This window comes from Oreochromis niloticus, linkage group LG15 (assembly GCF_001858045.2).
Source record: "Oreochromis niloticus isolate F11D_XX linkage group LG15, O_niloticus_UMD_NMBU, whole genome shotgun sequence".
In the NCBI taxonomy this organism is placed as follows: domain Eukaryota; kingdom Metazoa; phylum Chordata; class Actinopteri; order Cichliformes; family Cichlidae; genus Oreochromis; species Oreochromis niloticus.
The window spans coordinates 9,936,582-9,957,787 of record NC_031980.2 but is presented as its reverse complement, the minus strand read 5'-3'; the positions used below and the strand labels follow the sequence as shown (position 1 = coordinate 9,957,787).

Below are 21,206 nucleotides of genomic sequence, written 5' to 3'. Positions count from 1 at the left end.
CAGTAGCATCAAAACCATGCAAGACACAGTCAGAAAACTTTAAAGCCACCTGGTTTGTTCAAAAGCAAATCCAGGTTTGGAGATGGGTGTTGCAGAGAGGTAAAAGTAGAGAGGGCAACAGACTTACGGTCTCTTCCCACATTACGCAAAACTTTTTTGTTGTAGCGTGTACAAATTTTATTTTATTTTCTCATAACTCTCACAAAGTTATCAAAGCTCAAATCCATTACAGTATGTAGGTAAGTAAATAAAGTGCTTAGTACTGTATATGCTAGTTGAACTCACAGCAGAGGCATAACCTCTGAGTTCATGGACTTTGAAGACAATGAAGATAAATATAAATAAGGTTAGATATTATGCAGATCAATTTAATCATTTTAATCTTATTTGAATTAAAACCACTTTAGGTTACAGTACAAAAAAAATCATCCTAAACAGAACCGATTTAGGAGTTTTTGAATATTCCAATTTTATTTGTTTTTAAATACAAAATGGAGCTTTAAATGATGATTTCATGTATTAAAGGAAAAAAGTTATCCAAACCTTCCCTCTCAAATAACCAAGTTCCTCACCCCGTCGCTAGTATTAATAATTTTCAGTCGGTCTTCCTGACGTCTACAACCTGTAACAAATACTGTGTTTCTTCCCCTGACATGCAACAAAAGAATTTCTCGTGTAAAGGAAATGACATCTTCAGTTTCAAGGTGGTTTTCAGTTAATGAACACGAAACTGATTTGTCGACTGGACATCCATGATATGAATATCCTGTTCCACCACTATCCAATTTCTGACCCAGCCTTCTGAATGTGGCGACAGAAATTGAGATTCATCACATCAGGCACATTTTGTCCAATCTTTTTTGTCCAGTTTTTGTGAGCCTTTGTGAATTGTAGCTTTAGTTTCCTGTTGACACTCCTGTTGGAGCTGCACCCGATGTGGTCTTCTGCTACTATTACTGTTACCCTGCTTCAGCACGAAGCTGTCCAACTATTCTCCTCTGACCTCTGGCATCAATAAGGCATAGTCACCCAGAGAACTGCCTCTCACTGGGTATTTTCTTTTTTTTTTCCTTTGCTTTTCTTTTTTAGACCATTCTCTAGAGATGGTTGTGTGGGAAAATCCCAATAGATCAGCAATTTCTGAAATACTCAGACCAGCCTGTCTGGCACCAACAACCACACCACATTCAAAGTCACTTAAACGACCTTTCTTCCTCTCTTCTTCTTCTGGATTAACCTTCAACCCAACATGTGTACCTACTTGTAGCATTTTTTTTTTCAATTTTTGTATTCTCTCATACTTCCGTAATTCAGGCTTTAAATCAAGCTTGAGTTGGTGTTTAAACTTCAGTATTTAATGTTAAACTCAAAACACTACTGTCTCGGGTTTATTGAGCCCATATGCTCTGGATGCAGTGTTCAATTTAACCTTGGCTGTACCAAGCAGCTTTTGTGTTGCTACAGAATTTCCACTGGCAATGCAAATGCAAGAAAAAAGCCCTTGAAGGGTTTTAGTAACTGGGGAGCTCCCAAGTTTGTAGGGAGTCCACAAAACTGTTTGGTTCAAAACTGTCTTCAGTTCCTCCCTATCTTCTTTCTGTCCTCCATCTTTCCCTACCCTATCCTCTTCCTCCTTCCCTCCTCCTTCTTCTCCTCACTGTCCTCTTCAGCCGTCCAGCTAAACTTAGAAGTGACAACAGTTGCAGGGTGACAGCAAGGGCTAAATAAGACCAGAACAATAGCTTCTCCCCCTCTGCGCTTCGTCTCACCCCCTCATCTTCCCCTTTAATAGACTGCCATTGTTCTCTCCCTCCACTGTTGCTCTTTCAGGGAGTTTGTTAGCTATGCTAATGAAGGTTGGGCTTGTGTGGGTTTAGCGAGTGGGGATTTGATGCTCTTTAACTGGGCACTTTTAGAAAGGAGAGGCGATCATAAGTGTGGCTGGGCAGCTATTCACCGCCAGTCAAATGTCACAGGCGTGTCGATGTGACACAGCAGAGCAAGTACATAAGAGATCTGTTACATTTCCTAAGCACTTGCTTCTAATTAATATCTGTGCACTGAAAGTGTCACAAAACTTAGCGAAAGAGGACGTATAAACAAATAAAAGGGGAGTATTATGGAAGAATATGTACCACTCATCCTCTAATGTACATTGTACTGTATTCATCACCAGTCCTTGCAGAAAAAAAAGAGTCACGTAAGACAAGATGCAGAGACTACAGTTAAGTATAGTGCAGTCAGTCATCCAATCAGTCAGTAAGTCTGTAAATAGCCTGGCCGATGGCTCCTTTGAGCTTTCCTCTAAGAGGAATTCTCTTTCTCCTTGGTGTATTAATAGTGCCTGTGCATTGTTTCCTACAGCAGCACTGCTGCAATCAAAGGAAGTTGGCCTGCCAAGTATACAGATATTTTCCTTTGTCCCTATGTTTAGCAGGCATGTAAGAGTCAGATATGTGTGTGAGAGACTCTGCCTGGATGAAGGTGCTGTGTGGCTGCAGAAGCAAGTGCATGCGTGCTGATGGGATTATGTTAGGATGTCTGTTTATTTATGTGTGTTATCATACATGTACGATGAGACATCCTGGAATGATTTGTGTTTGTCAGTTTGAGTGTATCTGTAAGTCACTCACAGACTGTGTGACCTATTATTTGAGAATTCAGGTGCATTAAATGATTGTTGGGGTATTTCTGTTTGATGGACCACATTATTACATTTTACAACATGCTGTATTGGTCCACGTTATAAACAGAAGAGATTGGGTACAGTGTGCATGGTAATTTAAAGTTTTGTTTTCACATTTCGTCTAACGTTCTTTGAGCTTTTCTGAATGGCTTTTAAGTGCTTTTTCTTGAAAACGAGATATTGGAGCCAACATTTCAATAAAGTAATTAGGTTTATTTGAATGGAAACCATTACATGCTAATGTTCTCTGTGGCCCTTTATTCATTTTAATTGAGAGTGTCCAATCGAAATATGATTGTCTGATATTTTAAATGTCACAAGATTGAAGTCAGTAGTTCAAGACCTGTGTCTTTGCAGTAAATTCATTAAGTGTTCAGACATTTTCACTTATTTTGTTAATTCAAAGGTAAATTAATAAAATTGCCACTTTTTGCCCCCCAATCTTTTCTCAAAAGTCAAACCTGTCATTTATAAAAATATTTAGACAATTTATCACAGCACCGGCAAATTTTGTCCATTTTGGCGCATCCTATTTTTCTTCCTTTTTGTTAATTATCGGGAACTTTACTGGAATTTGCTAAATCTCACTTCATGTCGGGTAAATAAATCAACTCCAAGAAACTTGCTATAAATATCTAAAGAAGATGTGGCAAAATATAGATCAGACTATTTCTAAATTCTGCAACCTCAGTAACTCTGAAATGGAAGTTTAAAACTAACTTTCTAGGCTTTTGGACAAAATAAATAACTAAAAAATAAGGACTGGTCAAAGTCTTGAGCAGTCAATCGAACATAACTTTGGAAGTCCTTTGCAAATATGGGGCAAAACCTGCTGGAAAAACCATCATCCCATTAGTGCTTCCTTGCTAAAAAGGTCTTTATGATAGAGTAGCTACAAAGAAACCTCCTTTGAGTCAAAATCTTACGACACTGCGAGTTTTCCAAATGGCATTTAACAGCTCTGAAGGCACGAGGGATGGGATTCTTTGGTCTTATTCAACAAAAAACTCAACTCGTTGAGCACAACTCCGAGCACTATGTCCACCACGTACACCATCCACTAAATACCCATGCATACCCTGTCCATACCCCTGTAGGCATTAAAATACTCGGGTTAATCATCCCCCATTGCACACACGCACATTAAATGTAAGACATGTGCGGTTATATCCTAAGTGAAGCTGGTTGGACGTCCAGTGGCCAAGTGGTGGCGTTGAGGCATCATCAGTCACTTGGAGTCTGTCAGTGACTCACCAAGGGCACAATGGAATTAGTGAGATTCTCTGCAATGTGACAGCTTGCTCTGGCTAAATGGTGTAATAATCTACCCCTCCTCTTGCAAACCTCCAGCAGCACATGCACTCGTACACACACTCATTCACGCACCCCCCCAACCCCCATTTGCCCTCCCTATACCAACTGGCACAGATAACATTGTCTTAAGCTATAAAAAAGATTTTTTCTCCTCCCTCCATTGCGGTAATTATTGAATTAATGCAGATGGAGAGAGACATCTGCATGTTAAAGTGTTGGCCTCTCTCTTATGCACAGCAGATGTTCCCCTGTCATTTACTCAAATTATGCTGCTTAGATACAGAAGAGAGAGAGGGAGGGAGCGAGAGAGAGGATGCAGGAGGGAGGGACAGAGTGACAGAAAGTTGCTCGACATTGTCTTACAGTCCTCCAAGTGTCAGCTACCGAATTCATGTTGGATCTGTCCTTCAAGTAAAACGCCTACTTCTCTCACTCAGGCAGTCCTCACAAAATATTTGCTACTTCTTTTATTATAAAGTCGTGGCACCGTAAATTGAGCAGAATATTTCACACGCACAATTTATGTGAAAGGAATTGGAGAAAAACACTTAATTTCAAACTAAAAACTATCAAATCTGAACACGTTTTGGAGTTACGTACGACTATAATAGCTATTAAAAAAAGCAGTTTCAATGCACGCTATATTGATGTCAATATTAACTTTGATAGCTTCACCCAGCAGTTGACCTCTTGACCCTTCTTGTAGGGACACTGCAGTAAAGATGAAACCGAAAGGACAAGATCCTTTTAAGATTATGAGTCGATTATTTGAAGCGATGGCGAGACATGGAAAGAGACTGTGTATTAGCGTGTGTCCATATGTGCGTATGGGTGTGTGTCCCTGATGACAGATAACCAGGGGACCTTCTCCTTGGGATTATATTCCAGGTTGGTTTGGCCTCATCTCTCTGGATTATGTTGATAAAAACATTCTTGTATTATATTTTCTGTGCTTATTTTATTAATACTCTCAGGCAGTTCCCAGAAAAAGCTCCGTCCCACGCCTGCTTTAATGTAATCTTCTTCCACTTGAGCTTTTAAAATGTTTTTGGGGGGGTTAGCTGTCTTTGTAATACCTATTCTCTCCCACTCTTGAGGTTATATTTACCCTTGCTGCATCGTTGCGCACTGTAAATGACAAAATTATTATAAATATTTGGAATCGGGAAGTCCCTGACTGGGCTAAAGCTTTAGAAAGTTTCTCCTTAAACATGAGTTATTGTAGGATATCTTATTGTTGTGTAATGATAAGGTTTAGCTGCTTTTAACAGTCCAACATTTTAGATGACACGTGTAATAGAAAAAGCAAAGCATTAAATTCTCAGTTTTGAGAATGTGAAATCACAGTTTTCAGCATTTCAGCTTGAAAAATCAAACAATTCCCAAATTATCAAAATTACTTGACAGTTTGTTTTTTATTCCAGTTCACCTTGTGTAGCTCTTCCATTCATTGGTGCACAGCATGTGACGCTTTTTTAAAAATTATTATTATTCCTACTCACAAATGTAGCTAAATAGCAAAATGCTGCCATCCAGGCTTAGAGAAGTAGGATGTTACTTTTCCCAAATGCGCTTTGGAGACGTACATCATGAAATAGGTGCAGCCTGTAAATTGTATTCACCCTCATCTTCAACTTGAGGCAGCTGCTCAGTAGCGCACAAACATAACTGAAATGCATTATAAAGGTGGTGTTTAGACATTTTAAATGCATGAGTCAGATTTCCAATTAGCAGGCAGTGCACTGAAAACAGACCTCATCGTGTGAATTTAAGCTGTTTTCTCTGTTTGTGCATTATTTCCTGCAGTTTGTGGCACTGAAAGAGGTTTTGACCATAAGTTAAAAAAAAGTCAGGAACTTGCATCATTTTCCAGTATGTTTAAAAATCATCAGATAACAGGATATCAACTCTTTTTTTTTTCACTTATTTCCATAATTTTCTTTGTAATTGCTTTGATCCATTTTTCACTTTATCAGCTTTTTTTTTGTAATATCCATGTTCGACTGGATGATGGTGATTTAAACCTAATGGACCTCATTAGGTCTTGTAGAAATGTTTTCGTGCTTTTCCCTCTGTGCCTTACTTTGGCGAACTACATACTAGCGTTAGTGTTAGTGTTGTAGCTGTGAGTGCTACAGTGTTATTTTCTTGTGCTGGTTTGCCTGCGGTGCACATCCAGTAAGTAATATGTAATCAGACCTACATGAGGCTGACTGACCGGTCATTGATCTCAGCCCAGATCAGTGTTCGGTCAGTGTTTTTTATATCAACCCTTGTCTGAATGTTGAGTGATTTTTAGCCTCAAATTTAAGAATACAATTTTTTGGGGTTTGTTTTTATATCACTGGGTTTTTGAAGGTCAATCCTAAACACATGCTTTTGGAAATTGACTTTCTTGGGGTTTGGGAAACTGCAGTGCCTCCAAAAGTTGTGTTTTGCAAGTTCTACAAGGTCACATTAGTTTTTTTTTGTGATCTACTTGCAAATACACAGTGGACTGTGCTTGCTCTCTCATGTTCTCATGGAAGTTTTACTTTATTTTCCCGAGAAGCATTCTATGAATCAGCCCATCCACACACACGTATACGCGTACTCGAAGCCCCTACCTCTTTACAAAACCCAGCAATCCAATGGAGTCCGTAAAACTTCTGTTCTCAAACCAAAAGCCTTAAAGCCAACAGATGCCTTTTCGTTATCATTGCCAGTTATCACTCTTAGCTTCCTCTGATAAGACTTTACTTTCTGACCCACATGTTAAGGAGTTCAATTTATCAGATGCACCAGAAGCGCGGATGGGGAGGTGGAGGGATGAGCGAGTCTCAAAAATACCCAGAGGCTTGAGAGATGAGACGTAATATGCCTTTTTTTTCCCTGCCAGGCTGGTGGTGTTTCTGAAGCGGCGTTAGTACAGTAAGGAGCTCAGCATCTAAAGAGGCTTTGGTACATGCGGAAAGATGGGCCATATTACAGCGAGGCTAGAAGCCTGCTTGATTAATGGGCCAGGATAATCACCTCATCAAATCACTCTCACTTATTAAATCTTGTTTAATATCGTAATGAGGGCCCTCCCGAGCTGCTTTGGCAAATTCCCCTCTCTCCCCGACTCTCCACTGCTCTTGCTTTTCCTCTTCTGCCTTTCCGTTTCAGCAGGAAGGCTGCCGGTGCCAAGTTCCCCTCTGTCCTTGTCTGTCTCTCTTCCTTTTGTTGTCTTAAACTTCCTCTTTCTCTGTCTTCACCTTTGCTCTGCTCCTTAATATACAGAAAACTGATCCTTTAATTTGCTGCTGTAGTTTTCGAGACTGCGCAGTTACAATACATCATCTTTAAAGCTGGAATTGTTGTATCCACAGCCTCAGTCTATTCACCTAATCTCCCTTATTTATGATGGATGATGTGCTAGATCGTATGATCATAAATCAAAGTATGTGTGGGTCAGGACCTGATTGAAGAGTGATGCTACTTCCCAAGGCTTTGGTACACTGGAGTTTATGGAAACACTTCAGGTGAGGTAATATCTCACCTGTCTCCTTCCGCATGATTTGTGATCTATATCTGTAGTATCATGACATTCCTGAGGTTACTTCTACTTGTGCATAATGTGTGTGAGGTTTCTGGAATGGGCTGGCATCTCCTTCACTTGACCTCCGAGCGAGACGATGTGCCTCAGAAGAAAACAACATGCCATTGTCTTATTTATGGTGTTCCATGTGTCACGGTGCAATCTTGGTTGCACAGCTGTCACTTTGCACTTCTTCCAAGGAAATAAAAATATTTCTCCTTCCCTCTTTTGCCCTCTCTCTCGTCGCTCTTGTGAATTGTATATGCCTTTCAATATTCATCCCCCTTCCACTAACTTCATCTCAAAGTTGTACTCTGGTTTGTCGTCTCAGAAGGCTGGCAGGCAACAACTGGCTCAAGGTGACCAGTTCAGGCTTGGGATAGAGGTTAGGGCTGCATCTTCTCCCTAAGTGCCTTCCATTTTTTGCCTTTATTGTTGGGGAGCAGCTGTTGTGTACCTGGACCCCATGAGTGGCGCCTATGCTGGGTATCTTGGCAGCCAAGCTCCCTAGCTTTGGATACCAGAGTGAATCAATTCTTAAAGATGACTGTCTGCGTGCCGTGTCACATGGACAGGCCCAGAGTGAAGGGCTTAGGGGGCTCTGGAGCTGGAATGCTCTTTGATGGAGGGGCTGGAGAATGAGGAGGGAGGGGAGGAAAGGAAAATATGGAAGGGTATGGTCCTATTGTTGTGCCAAGGAATGCCCTTGACGGAGATAGAGGGGTATTGTTTTAATGTCCATGAACTCTTTTGGACATGGAAACCTAAAGGTGAAGGAACTGCAATGGTGATGAACATCATAGCATCTTTGCTGATTTCATACATGCCTGGAGAAGTTCAGCTGTCAGATCCTGCTTTTGCTCTTAACTACGTGCTGAAAGTTTCTCTGGGATGTGGCATGTGCTAGCAGCTTAGACTCAAGCAGCCATGTGAACGTGTAAAGGTTGGCCAATTATTTGGGGGCTGATATTGCCCCTCTGCCATAATACCCACAGAACCAAACTCATCCTAAGCAGTGACTGACAACAGCTGACCAGGACCTTGATGATCTACCTGGCTCACAAGCCTAACCTGTCTAAAGTCTGCTCAGAAACCTGAGAAAGTGAAGATTATAAACGATGACAAAAACACATTGCCACATAATCTGACCACCCTCCCTCCCACACGCTATCTCTTTTTCGTTCTTCTTATGCTCCTTTGGAAAACAATACCATTCGGACCGCCCCCTCCCTACCTTTCTACCTTGGAAAAAGCAGGTTTATTAATAGTTCATAGCAAGGTGCTTGGGGCAAACTGCACTAGAAGGTTAAGGATGAGGTGAGTTTGCAGTCGGTGCTCAGCAGCCATAGCAGCAGCAGTAGCGGTAGCAGTTTCTTTTTTGGAGAAAGAGCCTCATGGTCATCCCGTGTCCGTATCCATTTCATGACAAATGAAATACCACAGGCCCTCGCCAGAAACAATGGCTTGTTTGGCTGGCTGGAGGCTGTGGTTGTGGAACGGTGTGTGTGTGTGTGTGTGGTGGCGGTTGGGGGTAGCGGGGATGGGTGAAGGGGGGATTGGAATAAGATTGGCTTCCAACCCTTGCAGCTGTCCCGGTTGTCACTCCTTGTCTTAAGGCTCACTCCTGGCTCAATGCTCCAGCCCATGGATCAAGGGGATGTGTGTTGGCGCATGTGTGTGTGTGTGGGTGTGTATGTGCATGCATCCCGAACCCCAAGAGATACTGCATGTCGATTCTCAGTACTGAAAAATGGCTCCAGACACAAAAGGCAAGTTGTACGGTGTTAAGACCCCTTCGGTATGGAGCAGACCCCAGGCATGAGGTCATCAGCCTTGCTTTAGCAGCCTTTGTCCTGCTGCTTGATTGACAGGAGGGGTGGCTATCAAAGACAATTGTGGGATCAGTTACAGCTATGGGTGTCGCTCAAGATACAGCAGATCTCAAGTCAAAACACTTGTGAATGTAGTTTAGAAACGTAAAACTAGAACCACGTACACTGTGTGCGAATGCACTGCGATATTCAAGCGTGATAATGGTTTCGCACCTCAGCCCTGGTGGGCTCACCTTAATGTCAATTATAAAGTCTGTGAATCTTTTAATCTGCGTTGATAACAGGTGATGAACTTTAATACGCAGCTAATATTCCATAAGCAAGCCTATGTGTGCATTACAAAGAATAAGACAAATCTTCCCCCCCACCCTCTCTCGCTCTCTCTCTCTCTCTCTCTGCCTCTCTCTCTCTCTCACCCTTATGTCTCAGAGATTAGCCTTTGCTCAAACACCTCCTGTTCATCTAAGTAATTAAAACATTAGAATTACTGGATTATAAACTGCTTTCCATTTAATCCAGCACTCGATGCTCCCATCATCTTGCCAAATGGGTCAAAAGGAAATATAATGGGGCTCTGTGATTTCTGTTTCAGGGATCTGGAAGAGGCAAAGGATGCCAATAATGGCTATTAAAAGAGATGTGTGTTTGTGTGTGTATGAGGGAGTGATGGAGAGAGAGACAGAGCGAGTGAGAGAGAGAGAGAGAGCGAGAGATCCCAGACTGGCTTTGCCCCGAGTGCCATCTGTCTTGGACCCACTAGACCCAGTTTAGCCTGGAAGAAGCCAAACCAGTTCAGCTTCTATCTCTGCCCCCAATGCACAGTTATGTACACACAAACACACTCCCTGTGAACGTATCTTCTTTAAGTGATTAAAGAGCTTCTTAATTAAGAAAAACATATAAAAGGGAGTCTTTCATCGTTATTTGAGAACTCTACCAAGGTTAGGTGTTTGTGTGTGCGTGCTTCATAAAACCTGTTAACAGGTGTTTGCCCTTGGGACACCCACCTCATCCTCAAGGCCTTGGTGGGTGTCTTCAGTGGGCTGATATGTTTTATATATAAAAATTTCTTTTTCTTTTCAACTGGCTACTTTTAGCACATGTTCTCACATGTGCACGCATTCACAAACATTCACTTTTCTTTCAGTTTTCAGGGAAGTCCCTCCCTTCTCACTTCGCCCCCTGTGACATTTCTTGGCAGCTAAAATGAAGGGGTGCTGCGGGGATTCACAGTTGCTGTCTTCTCACCTACACTGTCTATACTAATTTGGATGATCAGTATGTGCTTGGCATGTTTTCTGTGCATGCATGTCTCTGAGTTTACATCCCATATCTTTGTGCAGCCTTTTTATTTATTTATTTTTTATTCTGTGGGTATGGAAGCACGCGCGTAGTGTCCTCCGCAGCATGTTTTCTGTCGGTGGGTTGTGTGTTTTGTGCGCTCGTTCTTGATGGTTTGTGTTTGTGCTCCTCGCAACAAGAGGTCCAAGTTGACACAGTGACAGTTCCTCGCAGAGCGACAGTGGGGCCCTGCCATCCAACAACAGAGGCTTTGTCGCTTTGCTCCTCTTGGCTTGTTACGGACTTCCTTCTTTCTCTCTTTCTGTCGCTTTCTCTCCCTTTTTTATTGAGCCCATTTTCTTGTCTGAAGTCTTAATTTGGGGCGCTGGCCAGTGGGGAGAGGGAAGAGAGGGTAACCGAGGGAGGGAAGAACAGGGGGAGAGAGAGAGAGAGAGGAGAGGAAGTGCAGAGTGGTGATAGCTGCAGATGGACGGCCCTTTGTTCCTTCTTTCCCAGGCTCCTCTCTTGAGCCTCCGAGGCTCCAGTTGCGTTCAAGCCTTCCAGGGAGAGAGAGAGAGAGAAAGAGAGAGAGACTGGGAGGAAAAAGAGGCCACAATGAGCTGCCCAACTGGAATCTTCCAATTGCACAAACAAATTTGCACACATGGAGGAAAAATGAAAGCAGAAGAATTGAAGAAATAAGTTAATGAAGAATAAACAGAAGCACGCAAATAGGGACAAGATAGGACATGTTTAAAAAAAATCAGTGAGTCTAAGCTGTGCATACTAACCACTAGGTGTCCCCATCACTGGTGCCAAATGTGGGCAGCCCAGAGTTAATCCCAGATTCTGCCAGTGGCTCTGGAGCAGACTGGTGCGCTGCTCCATCGACAATAGCTGAAATCCAGTGTTAAATCACCAACACATGCAGAATGAATCCATCAATCTGTGCGCTGCGGAAATCGTTTTTCATGGTTTCAGATTAAACCCGAATCATTTTTTCTGTTTAATTATAGGTCCAATAATCAAATAAAAGTACAGATGAGCAAGAAAAGGTGATGCACAAATGCGGGCAAATGTCCATTATCTGTATAAAGACGGAATTATTCTACGATTCAGGCTTTTAGCCCGCAGTCATTTTGCAGGAGTAGGTGTCAAAATGTTTCAAAGAGTGGACAGCTCATTTGGTCATTAGTAGGAGGACTGCACAGAGAAGAAATCGAAATGAAATCCTAAGTCCTTGTGTTTCTTCATCACAAAGGTTCCCCAGTATGGGGAATTACGTCAGCTCTTGTGTGTGGTAATATTTACTAAAAGTTCTTCTATTTGTTGTTGGGTCGGCGTGCTGTAAATCCCTCGCTGCCACCGAGCTGTAAAACACACTTTTAGACTAAATGCATGATGAAAGCTTAAAGGAAGCCTTTCCAGCTTAAAACAACACTCTTAACTAAATGGAAAATGTTCTTGAACCTGAGTGTGTGTGATAACAAGTGATCACGAAGGGAGGAGGGACTTGGATAGGGACCTTGGGGACCGTGTCAACGTTTTGTGTGCCGGAGCAGGGACAAACATTGGACAAACATTGGGAAAGGCTGGCAGCCTTTGAGATAGTGGGCCGTTGATCTAAGACTGAGGAGCTAAAGTCCACTATCTCCTGTGTGATACGGCAGCCAAGGTCTTGCTGACACACAGAACAAACATGGATACCTGAAGACAATGACCTTTGAACCCTCAGCAGGGTCAGTGGAAAAAACAGGAAGCAGGGAAAGTGACTCTAGTGGCTTCCTCTCTGCAGGCCAAGAATGAATCAGGTGGAATGATTGTAAGTACACGGGTCACTGTACATAAACCATGCACGCACGCATACACACACACACAGGTGCACACACAATGTTCAAGAGTAGGAAGCACAGATGTGGTGTGTGTGCATGTGCCTGCGTGCGAGCTTGTGTGTGTGCGCGGTGGAGGAAGCGAGAGAGTGAGTCTTCAGATGTAGCGACAGATGGTATTTGATTACAGAGCAGACGGTCGGTGTTGTACAAAGATGCTGTCTCAGCCCAACCTAAGGAGCTGTAGCCTCCGGTTAAGGCGAGCGCAGGGAGGCAGGCAGAGGACGAGAGGGAAAAAAAGAACACGAGAGAGAGAGAGAGAGAGAAAAGAATAAAAGCAAGCAAGCAAGAAAGACACAAAAGAAGCAACTCCAAAAATGAGCATCAAAGCAAAAAGAGTGAAAAGCAGTCAGGCAAGAACAAAGGAAGAAAAGGAACAGCAACGGGCAGGCGTGGTGGAGAGCACAACCGAGGTCACCATAAGAAAAAAGCAAAATGATACAGAGAGAACGAACCGTGCCTTAAAAAAAAATAGTCCCACGTTCTTCGTAAGTGATTCCTAAACTCACAAGCACATATTTTTAGAAAACTGACAAATAGGGAAAATATAACGGGATGAGTCATGCATCTTCTTTTAAAATGATTTTTGATCAGCGTCTCTTTTTTGTGGCCAATCGTTATTATAATTTGAAGAAACACGCACACACGCACATGATTTATTGGTTAAAACTGCAACGATTACATGTATAATTGCCTGATGGACAAATAATGAACATTAATGGTGACACATTTTTGAATAAAAACACACACAAGGCATTGATGCGTTGCTTCTTCATTTCTTTTGGATTGTTAGCCGATTGGTAGAAACGCAACTGCTTCACAGCATTTCTCACTACTAAAAAAAGCGTGACAAAGACAATAACCACAGATTAATAATGAAAACGACGACTCCTCAGCTTCAGTTGTGAATTCACTTTCAAGAGGTTTGTCTCTTTGCTCGGTCCTCAGACTGTTTTCTAAACATTTATAATCCCCCTTTTCCCACTTTACAAAGTCTTTCATAAATCCTTTAATTATTTCCTGCAACCCGTTTTTCTAATGAGGAGAATACTTCACTGTGTGTATGCGCCCGTGCTCGATTGTTGCATTTAGCCTGATGAGGCAGCACCTGCAGTTGTCTCCGGAGCCTGTAGAGAAACTATGATGGGAGGACGGTTCTCTGCAGCCAAACTCCTAATTAATGATCACTCTGCAAGCAGGACAGCTCTGATTCACTCAAACAGGACAGAATAAATTGCACTGTCATCAATGATCCTTTGATAACCAAAAAAGCTGGGAAGCAAGGTAGGAAATTTCAAGCGAATACCATTCACCATGAAATTACAGTAAAGTACTGACAGATTACCCAGCATGAAACGGTGTACCTTAATAATCTGTAACATTTTTTTACTCTAAAAAAGATTTGACTGTTATCATACCGTTATTCTTCTTCTACTCTTCTATTATTTTTGTCTTTTTTGACAAGATACCCCATTTGTTGCAGTTTTCCTATCCCTTTTTTCATGTGGTTAAAGGAATTTGTTACATTCCAATTTTAAAAGCTACCCTGAAGCTGATTAGTCATTACAGAACTCTCAACTATGGCCATTACTAGCTGAACCCTATCGCTTTTTGGCCACAGAAACCCAATAAACTGCTTTACACACCCATCAGCTTATACAGAAACTAACTGAAATTACCACAGCACTTCTAAATTGATCATTTGATTATTTCGATTTCCATGATTCTTTTTTTTAATGCTTGCTAGCGGAACAAAATAGATTTCTGCTAGTATGTTTTTCACTGAAAGCACCAGCTTTTACAGCATTCATGTATATTTATAAGTATAGATATCTTTATAAAGTCAGATTTTTTCCCCATGCTTTAAACACAAACGCACACAACAAACCACAAACAGCTGCCACTTTTCACTCTCTTTTTCATTTTTATTTCAATTTTTTATTCATTTTGCACAAGCTTGCATATATACTGCACATACATTCAGTTCATAGAGGGTGAAGGCACGAAAGGCAATTTGACTACTGGTTGTTTTTGGGCTGGGCCAAAGCAATACAAGGGAAAAAATCTCAAGAGAAAATACAAAACTGCTTCAAACTAGTTTCAGCTTTCAAGTCCACCCTCTGCCCCGTCAAATCCAGTTTTTTTTTGTTTGTTTTAACCATCCAGTTTCACGTAGCTGCCAAGATCTCCACTCATCTTTTCGGTCAATTTAACTTTTTTTCTTTTTTGAAATTGTAAATTCGATAAAGTGTAAAATCTTTTAAGTTGGTTCTACTTATTCAAATGCAGTACAGCCTTCCCTGTTTGAAAAAACAAAATGAAACGACATCAAATAAATTAGGATAAATTAAACCAATAAATTACACAAAATCTGCAAGACAAATAGACACCGATAACAGGAAAAAAAAAAAAAGCAGCCATGTCATGAGTTTTATTTTTACAACCTGTGTAACTATTCAGACTGTATCCGAAAAACATGGCTGTTCCAGTTGGAATTACTGCACTAGAATTGAATAATAATGTCATACAAAAAGCATCAACAAAACATTATTTACATAACATATTGCTAAAGTTATACAAAGGCAGTATTTATCACTGTAAGTCCACGTCATTGATATTTACAATAAAAGAGGAGCAATGTGATAATAATAAAAAAGGAATTACTACTGAAAGCATCGAGAAACAAAAACCTCTTTCAAACAGGTCAGAAAACAGATCAGAGGAAATTATCTCAACACACACACACACACATGCGCACACACCAAACACATGTTGCCAACGCTTAATGAGAGTCATTTACATGTCAGGATGGTACTCCCAGGGGTGGGGGAGGGGCCACAGTGTTGAGAATTGTGTCACACACTGGTTCACAGGTTCTCATAATCGGTCTTTTCTCTCACGCAGACACACGCAGTCATATACAGTGCACACACACACACACACACATGCACGTGTACTGCAAAGCATACAGAAATTCCACAAAATTCCAAACTTTCATCAACTTTTAAACCCAGTGAAAAGGGGGTACAAATCGCTTTTTTTCCCCTTCAATCTGCAGTCTGTTTTTTTTCCCTTTAATCTGTCACTGTACAGTGTTCCCCATCCATGGATGGCACTAGTCTTCTGATGACAATGAGTTCCTGTCTCTTGGGTCAAATCTAGAGCTACGTTGGCGGAAATCTGCCCTTGTTTTTTTGGATGACACAAAGCGCACAGGCTGCCAACGGGCCGCGCTGTGACATCACCGTTACCCCACCGCTCGTCTGATGCATCGTTCTGTTCGGAAAATTAAAGAAATGAATGCTGGTGCAACTTCAAGGGCACTGCCGATGGGAAACCGTTTCCCGTTAAAGGCATGGCAGAGGGGGGGAAAAAACAACAACAACAAAAAAATACCCCACTCCTCTGTGGATATTTCAGAAGAGTGCTTATGAGTCCAGTTGGAGAGTGGGTGAAGTCTCTTTTTTTTCCTTTTTTAACCACTCACCCCTCTCTAGCACTCTGAGTGATAATAGAAAAAAAAAACTCTGTACAGCTATTCTTTGTTTCATCCTGACAGTATTTACAGCAGCAACAACAATATTTCATACTCTGAAAAGGTATTCCAAGTTTATTTTTCTTTTCTTTTTTTGATCTCCAGAAGACAGCCATTCAGCACAATACAAAAAAAGGTAAAGAAACCAAAAGGAAAAACTGGTCACAAAACCTGCAAAAAACCTACTACTATTGCTCCTAATCTACCAACAACTCATTCAGAATACAGATTGCAACAAAACTGTCACTAAAAATACCCTCAAGATTTCTTTTATGAAACAGTTTCTAACAGTGCCTTTCAAAGAACTTCCACTATATATTTTTTCCCATAGATTTATACTTTACAATTATAAAAAAAGGCTATATATGCATTTCAATAATGTTATCCTAAAAATTAAACGACCCCAGAAAACGAAACCTGACAAAAATATTCTCAACGGCGTTAAGGTCTTGCTAATCCTTATTTTATTTATTTATTCTTTTTTTTTTCCTTTTTTCTTTTTTGCACACAAGTTCTTCATTATCCTGAATTAATCTTTTTAGACGCAGGAACTCTTTAAGTTTAGGGTGGAGTTGCAGGAAGGGAGAGGGCGTGGAACGATAATAATCTGCGCATCAGATAAAAGTGTCCTTTCCTTTCTTTATCCTTTGTCTGTGGCGCTTTAGAGCCCTTGGCTGGTGCTTTGAGACTGAGACATGCAGGGCCTAGCCCATCCTTCAGTGAGAAATGTGCGCCGCTCGCTCTCTCAGGGCTCCGGATCTTAAGAAGAACACTGTCCGGGGAGGAGAAGGGGGACATAATGAAGGGAGTAGCTCTCTGTCTTTCTCTGCCTTCTTTTGTCAGGCCTTTTGTCTCGCTTAGACAAGTCAGCAGGTTAAGCAACCTGCCCCTTTTGATCTTTTGTGCCGCACACACAGACACACTATAAGCCAATGTCGCAAGGTGAGATCACCAGCTAGCTCGCACGCACCAAGCAAAATATCAAAGTCCACTCATTGCTTCAAACTTACCTCTTCAAAAAGGGCATCTAATACTTACTAACTGCTTCGTAAAATCTTAACAGCCTGAGAGGATGGGTGAAAGTAAAAAACAAATCAAAAACAGTACATATAGAAGTTCAGCTCAAGTGAAAAAATTTGGGATTAGAACCTCAGGTAAAAGTGAAAGGAATGCCGTTTAACAAACTGGGCACAGTGGCTTGAACAGAGACACACTTTGGGTCTTAAAAGCTGCCGGTGTGGGACGGCAGGACAGAGCAGAGGGCTTCAGGTGCATGTTGCTCCTTACTCTGCGCCTTTGTCCCTGGTCTTTGTAGTGCTGAGAGCTTCTCCGTCTACCCCCTGGGGGAGAGTCCTCACCTCTAACCTCATATTGTTGCACTGAGAGAGAAGCTAAATCACTCAGCAGCAGGTGAACATAGAGGGAAGGAGCATTGTCAGTGTGTGTGTGTGTGTGTGTGGTCGTCGCCAGGGTAAGTTCTACTTGAGGCAGAATTAATAAACGGCTGTTTATCAGCCTCAATAGATTCCTTTTATCTTCATGTCTGTTCAGGTAACAAACCGGTACTTCAGGTTTTGATATATTCAAGTATCGACTGCTATTAAAGTAACTTCATAATGCCATTTACACCATATATAAGCTAACCACATTAAGAGCCAGCAGTGTAAATATGTTAACTTCTTTCACGTGAGCTGTTTAGTACTATAAAAATTAAAAACAAAAAAAAAAAGATCAAACTCGCACTTATTATGTATGTTCACTAATTCAGAACACAGACGTAGAAAAATATTGTGTTATTAGATGAACAAGTGCTCTTTAAGGGGGAGCGGATTAGTTTTCAAAGGTGGAACAACTACAAGAAAATGTAGCTTTATTTTTTATAGAACAGCTATAATAAATCAAGAAAACACACTTTTTCCAAATACTTCTTATTTACCTCATGTTTCTTTAGCCTATGTTGGTTACTTTTAGCATCATTACTGGACCGATCCTGTGCAGGATGAGCTTGTCACTACAGGCGAATAGAGAAGCCCACTCTAATAAATTCCCTGGAATAAAATCCAAATCCAGCAAAGTTGCCCCAGCAACCAAACAGCGAAACAAACAAAACAAAACCAAAGTCCACTTCAGTGATGAACAAACTGAGGGAAGTGAGTAAGGAGAAGGAAAATGGGGAATGAGGGAGGTGGAGGAGGGGGGAAATACTTCAGAATCTAAAAATCTTTTGGAATAATATTAATAGCAATAATTTATTTCTTTCAGCAACGGCATCAAGGGACAAACAAATCTTGAAGTGCCAATCTTCAGCAAGCAGTAGTGACAAATAATAATCATAAACAACAACAATAAGAATAGTAATCAAAATAATAATGTACACCCAATAAACACAATGCCCCTATTTCCAGGGAAAACACACTTCAAAAAAAAAAAAAAAAATGGTAGAGCTCAGTAGCTATTTGAAACTGGTCCAAGTCTCACAGACCAGTACCAAAAGTCCAGTTTTAGTCCAGTCAACAACCTCACTAGGCCTTGCTTTTTGTGTGCATGTGTGCATGTGTGCATGTGCCTGCCCTGTTAGGGACATCTTCAATAGCACAGTCTATTAGGCACCCACTTCGTTTTTGGGAGGGAGGGGGTTAGAGTGGGGCAGTTCACATGGATACCCCCTGAATTGGAGGGGCCTCCGTGGGTGCCACGAGTCAAGTCTTCAGGGAACCCAGCCTATGTTCTTAGCGGTATAAATGGGAACTCGGGAACTCTTTCCACACATGGAGGGCGCCGTTAGTGTTGATCACAGAACAGGCCAAACAGAGTGTTCACACGGTCCAAGAAAATAAAAATAAAAACACCCAATAAGATCAGAGCCTCGTCAATTCAGAGTCTTAGAAAAACAAAACATATAATAACCAGCATAATATAAGAACAAGAACACAATAGCTAGGTCATTTAGGAACTGCCACAAGGGGCTTTAGATTGGGAATGCTACTCCATAACTTTCATACATCCAAAAAAAAATAAAAACAAACAAACAAGAAAAAAAAACAGGAAATCAAAAGTAAAATTGAAGAAAAGGGAAAAAAACAAATCATAATATAATTTTGAAATTCTATGAAATCAGAAAAACAAAGAAAGCGCAAAGCGATAAGCAAGGAGGAAGAGGAGGAGGAGGTGAAATTTACTCATGTAGAAGCTCTTGGAGACAGTTTGGGGACTTAAAGATCTCTGGGACCTCGCTGTCCAGTTTGCAGATGACCTTGTAGATGGCCTTCTTCCAGGACGGGTCCACGTCTTTGCCGGCCACGATGGCATTGAAGAACTCTCGCAGTGTGATTTCTGCCACCTCCAGGAAACGATCAGGGACCTTCATGAACACAGAAAGGAAGGAATGAGCAATTGTGTAAACAGATGTGAGGAGTACACAGGCAGTGAAGGAAATCCTATTTTAAGGTATTTTAAGTCTCACTGCAAAGTTTGCGTCCTTTATGTCACTGGACACAAAAGCACCGTTGTAGTGGTTTGATTTTAAGGCACTTCGTTATAATGCAAACCGAAAAGTGTTTCGACCACTGAATACTGAGGAAAATGGGAACGAAACTTAACCGACTGCCAAAACCCAAACCAACTTTCCCAAACAGCGACAGTCTTCGCCCCCCAGTTGTAGAATATGTTCATATTTTCAAAGTGGATGTAAAACCATAAATCTCCTGTCTCTTGAGTCGCTACTTCCTTAAATGCCGGTTGAGGTGTTGGCCTGAGAAAAGTCACTTCTTGCGAATTCTCAGGTTTCTCACACCTCCCACTTCCCCCCACCCTCCACCAGCAGCGTGGCGGGCGTGACATGTTTATGAGTCCCACTGTAAATCTGCGACCAAACAAGAGAGCGGAGCTGAAGAGCGACAGAGAGGTGCTGGCGAAAGAGGAAGTACTAAATGCTTTGGGAACGGGGAGACACGCTGCCTCTTTAGTGTCCCTGACAGCAGCGCTCACCGACACCATGGAGATGATTAGTCTGGCAAAGATCTGTGACACCTTCCCCCAAGCCAACACTCTGTCACACACAGACACACACGCTTATGCTGGTGTGAGCACACACACCAGCGGACACACCTCCTTGTGCCAAGGAGATGACACATCCTGTACTGTGACAGAGCTCTACATAATGCTCGCTGCACGCACGCACACACACATACACACTCACGCGCCGGCTACCCTGGTGTATTTGGCTGAGTCTCTTTCCTCGACTCAGAGCTCCAGGGCGACGCAGCCTTCAGGGGTCACCTGCTTGGATAATGCTGACTGTCTGCCTGCCCGCCTCCCTCGATGCTCACACACACAAACACATATTGTCTCACACACATACAGCAGCAGCCTGCCCAAATGCCTGACAGTGCGCACTCCACTCCTCTCCTCCAGTGTCCTGCAGATACTCATCAGGAGTGTCAGGACACAGCAAGGTTAGTGGCCACTGGAACACACACACCGATGGACAAGGACCCACACACACCGACAGGCCTCTTCAGCCACACACACATATGCACTTAAACACACATGGGACAGCTACCAACCCCCCTCGGGGTGATGAATGGAGGCTAAGATGCCTGTGTGTCTGGTTGGTGTGTGTGTGTCTGTCCACTACTCAAGTGAAAAGGTGAGTTGTGAATAAGGAGCTTGTGCACTGTGTGTCTGTGTGTGTTTGACAGAGAGAGAGAGAGGGAAAGGAAAAAAACGAAAGATAACCCAATTCCCCAAATATTGAATTCCCGTCTGGTGGGATAAAAGTGGATATAATTCGTTGTTTGGGCTGCTTGTCGTTCACGGAATACTGGCACAATGACCCCGCTCTGAGGCCAGCTACAGTAAGTGTGTGTGTGTGTGTGCCCGCGTGCACTTTTCCCGAAAGACCTCGCTAACGGGCCGGTGCCGCGTAGCGCCCTGGTGTTAGATGCAGGGAGTGCCGCATTACTAAGAATATTCCTGCATGGAATTTCTCCTGACGTTTTGACTATAAAAGGACAGCAAAATGCTGACTGCAAGGAGAAAGCAATGTCAAGGAGAAAAGGGTATTGGTATTTCAGATCCTCTTGACTGAGAGAGTGAGAACGGGAGGGAG

At 42.0% G+C, this 21,206-nt stretch overlaps 1 protein-coding gene across 2 annotated transcripts in view; it reads right to left on the bottom strand.

The window, feature by feature from the left end:
• LOC100693540 (prospero homeobox protein 1) overlaps positions 1 to 21,206 on the bottom strand; it is a 49,707-nt gene that overhangs the window by 4,176 nt on the left and 24,325 nt on the right. Inside the window, exon 5 of one of the 2 annotated variants that reach the window (XM_025899148.1) lies at positions 19,276 to 19,457. In XM_025899148.1, coding sequence (XP_025754933.1) covers positions 19,276 to 19,457 — 182 coding nt within the window. Of the gene's footprint in view, positions 1 to 14,533; positions 19,458 to 21,206 lie in introns of those variants that run through there. The other variant, XM_025899149.1, reaches the window with a different exon arrangement.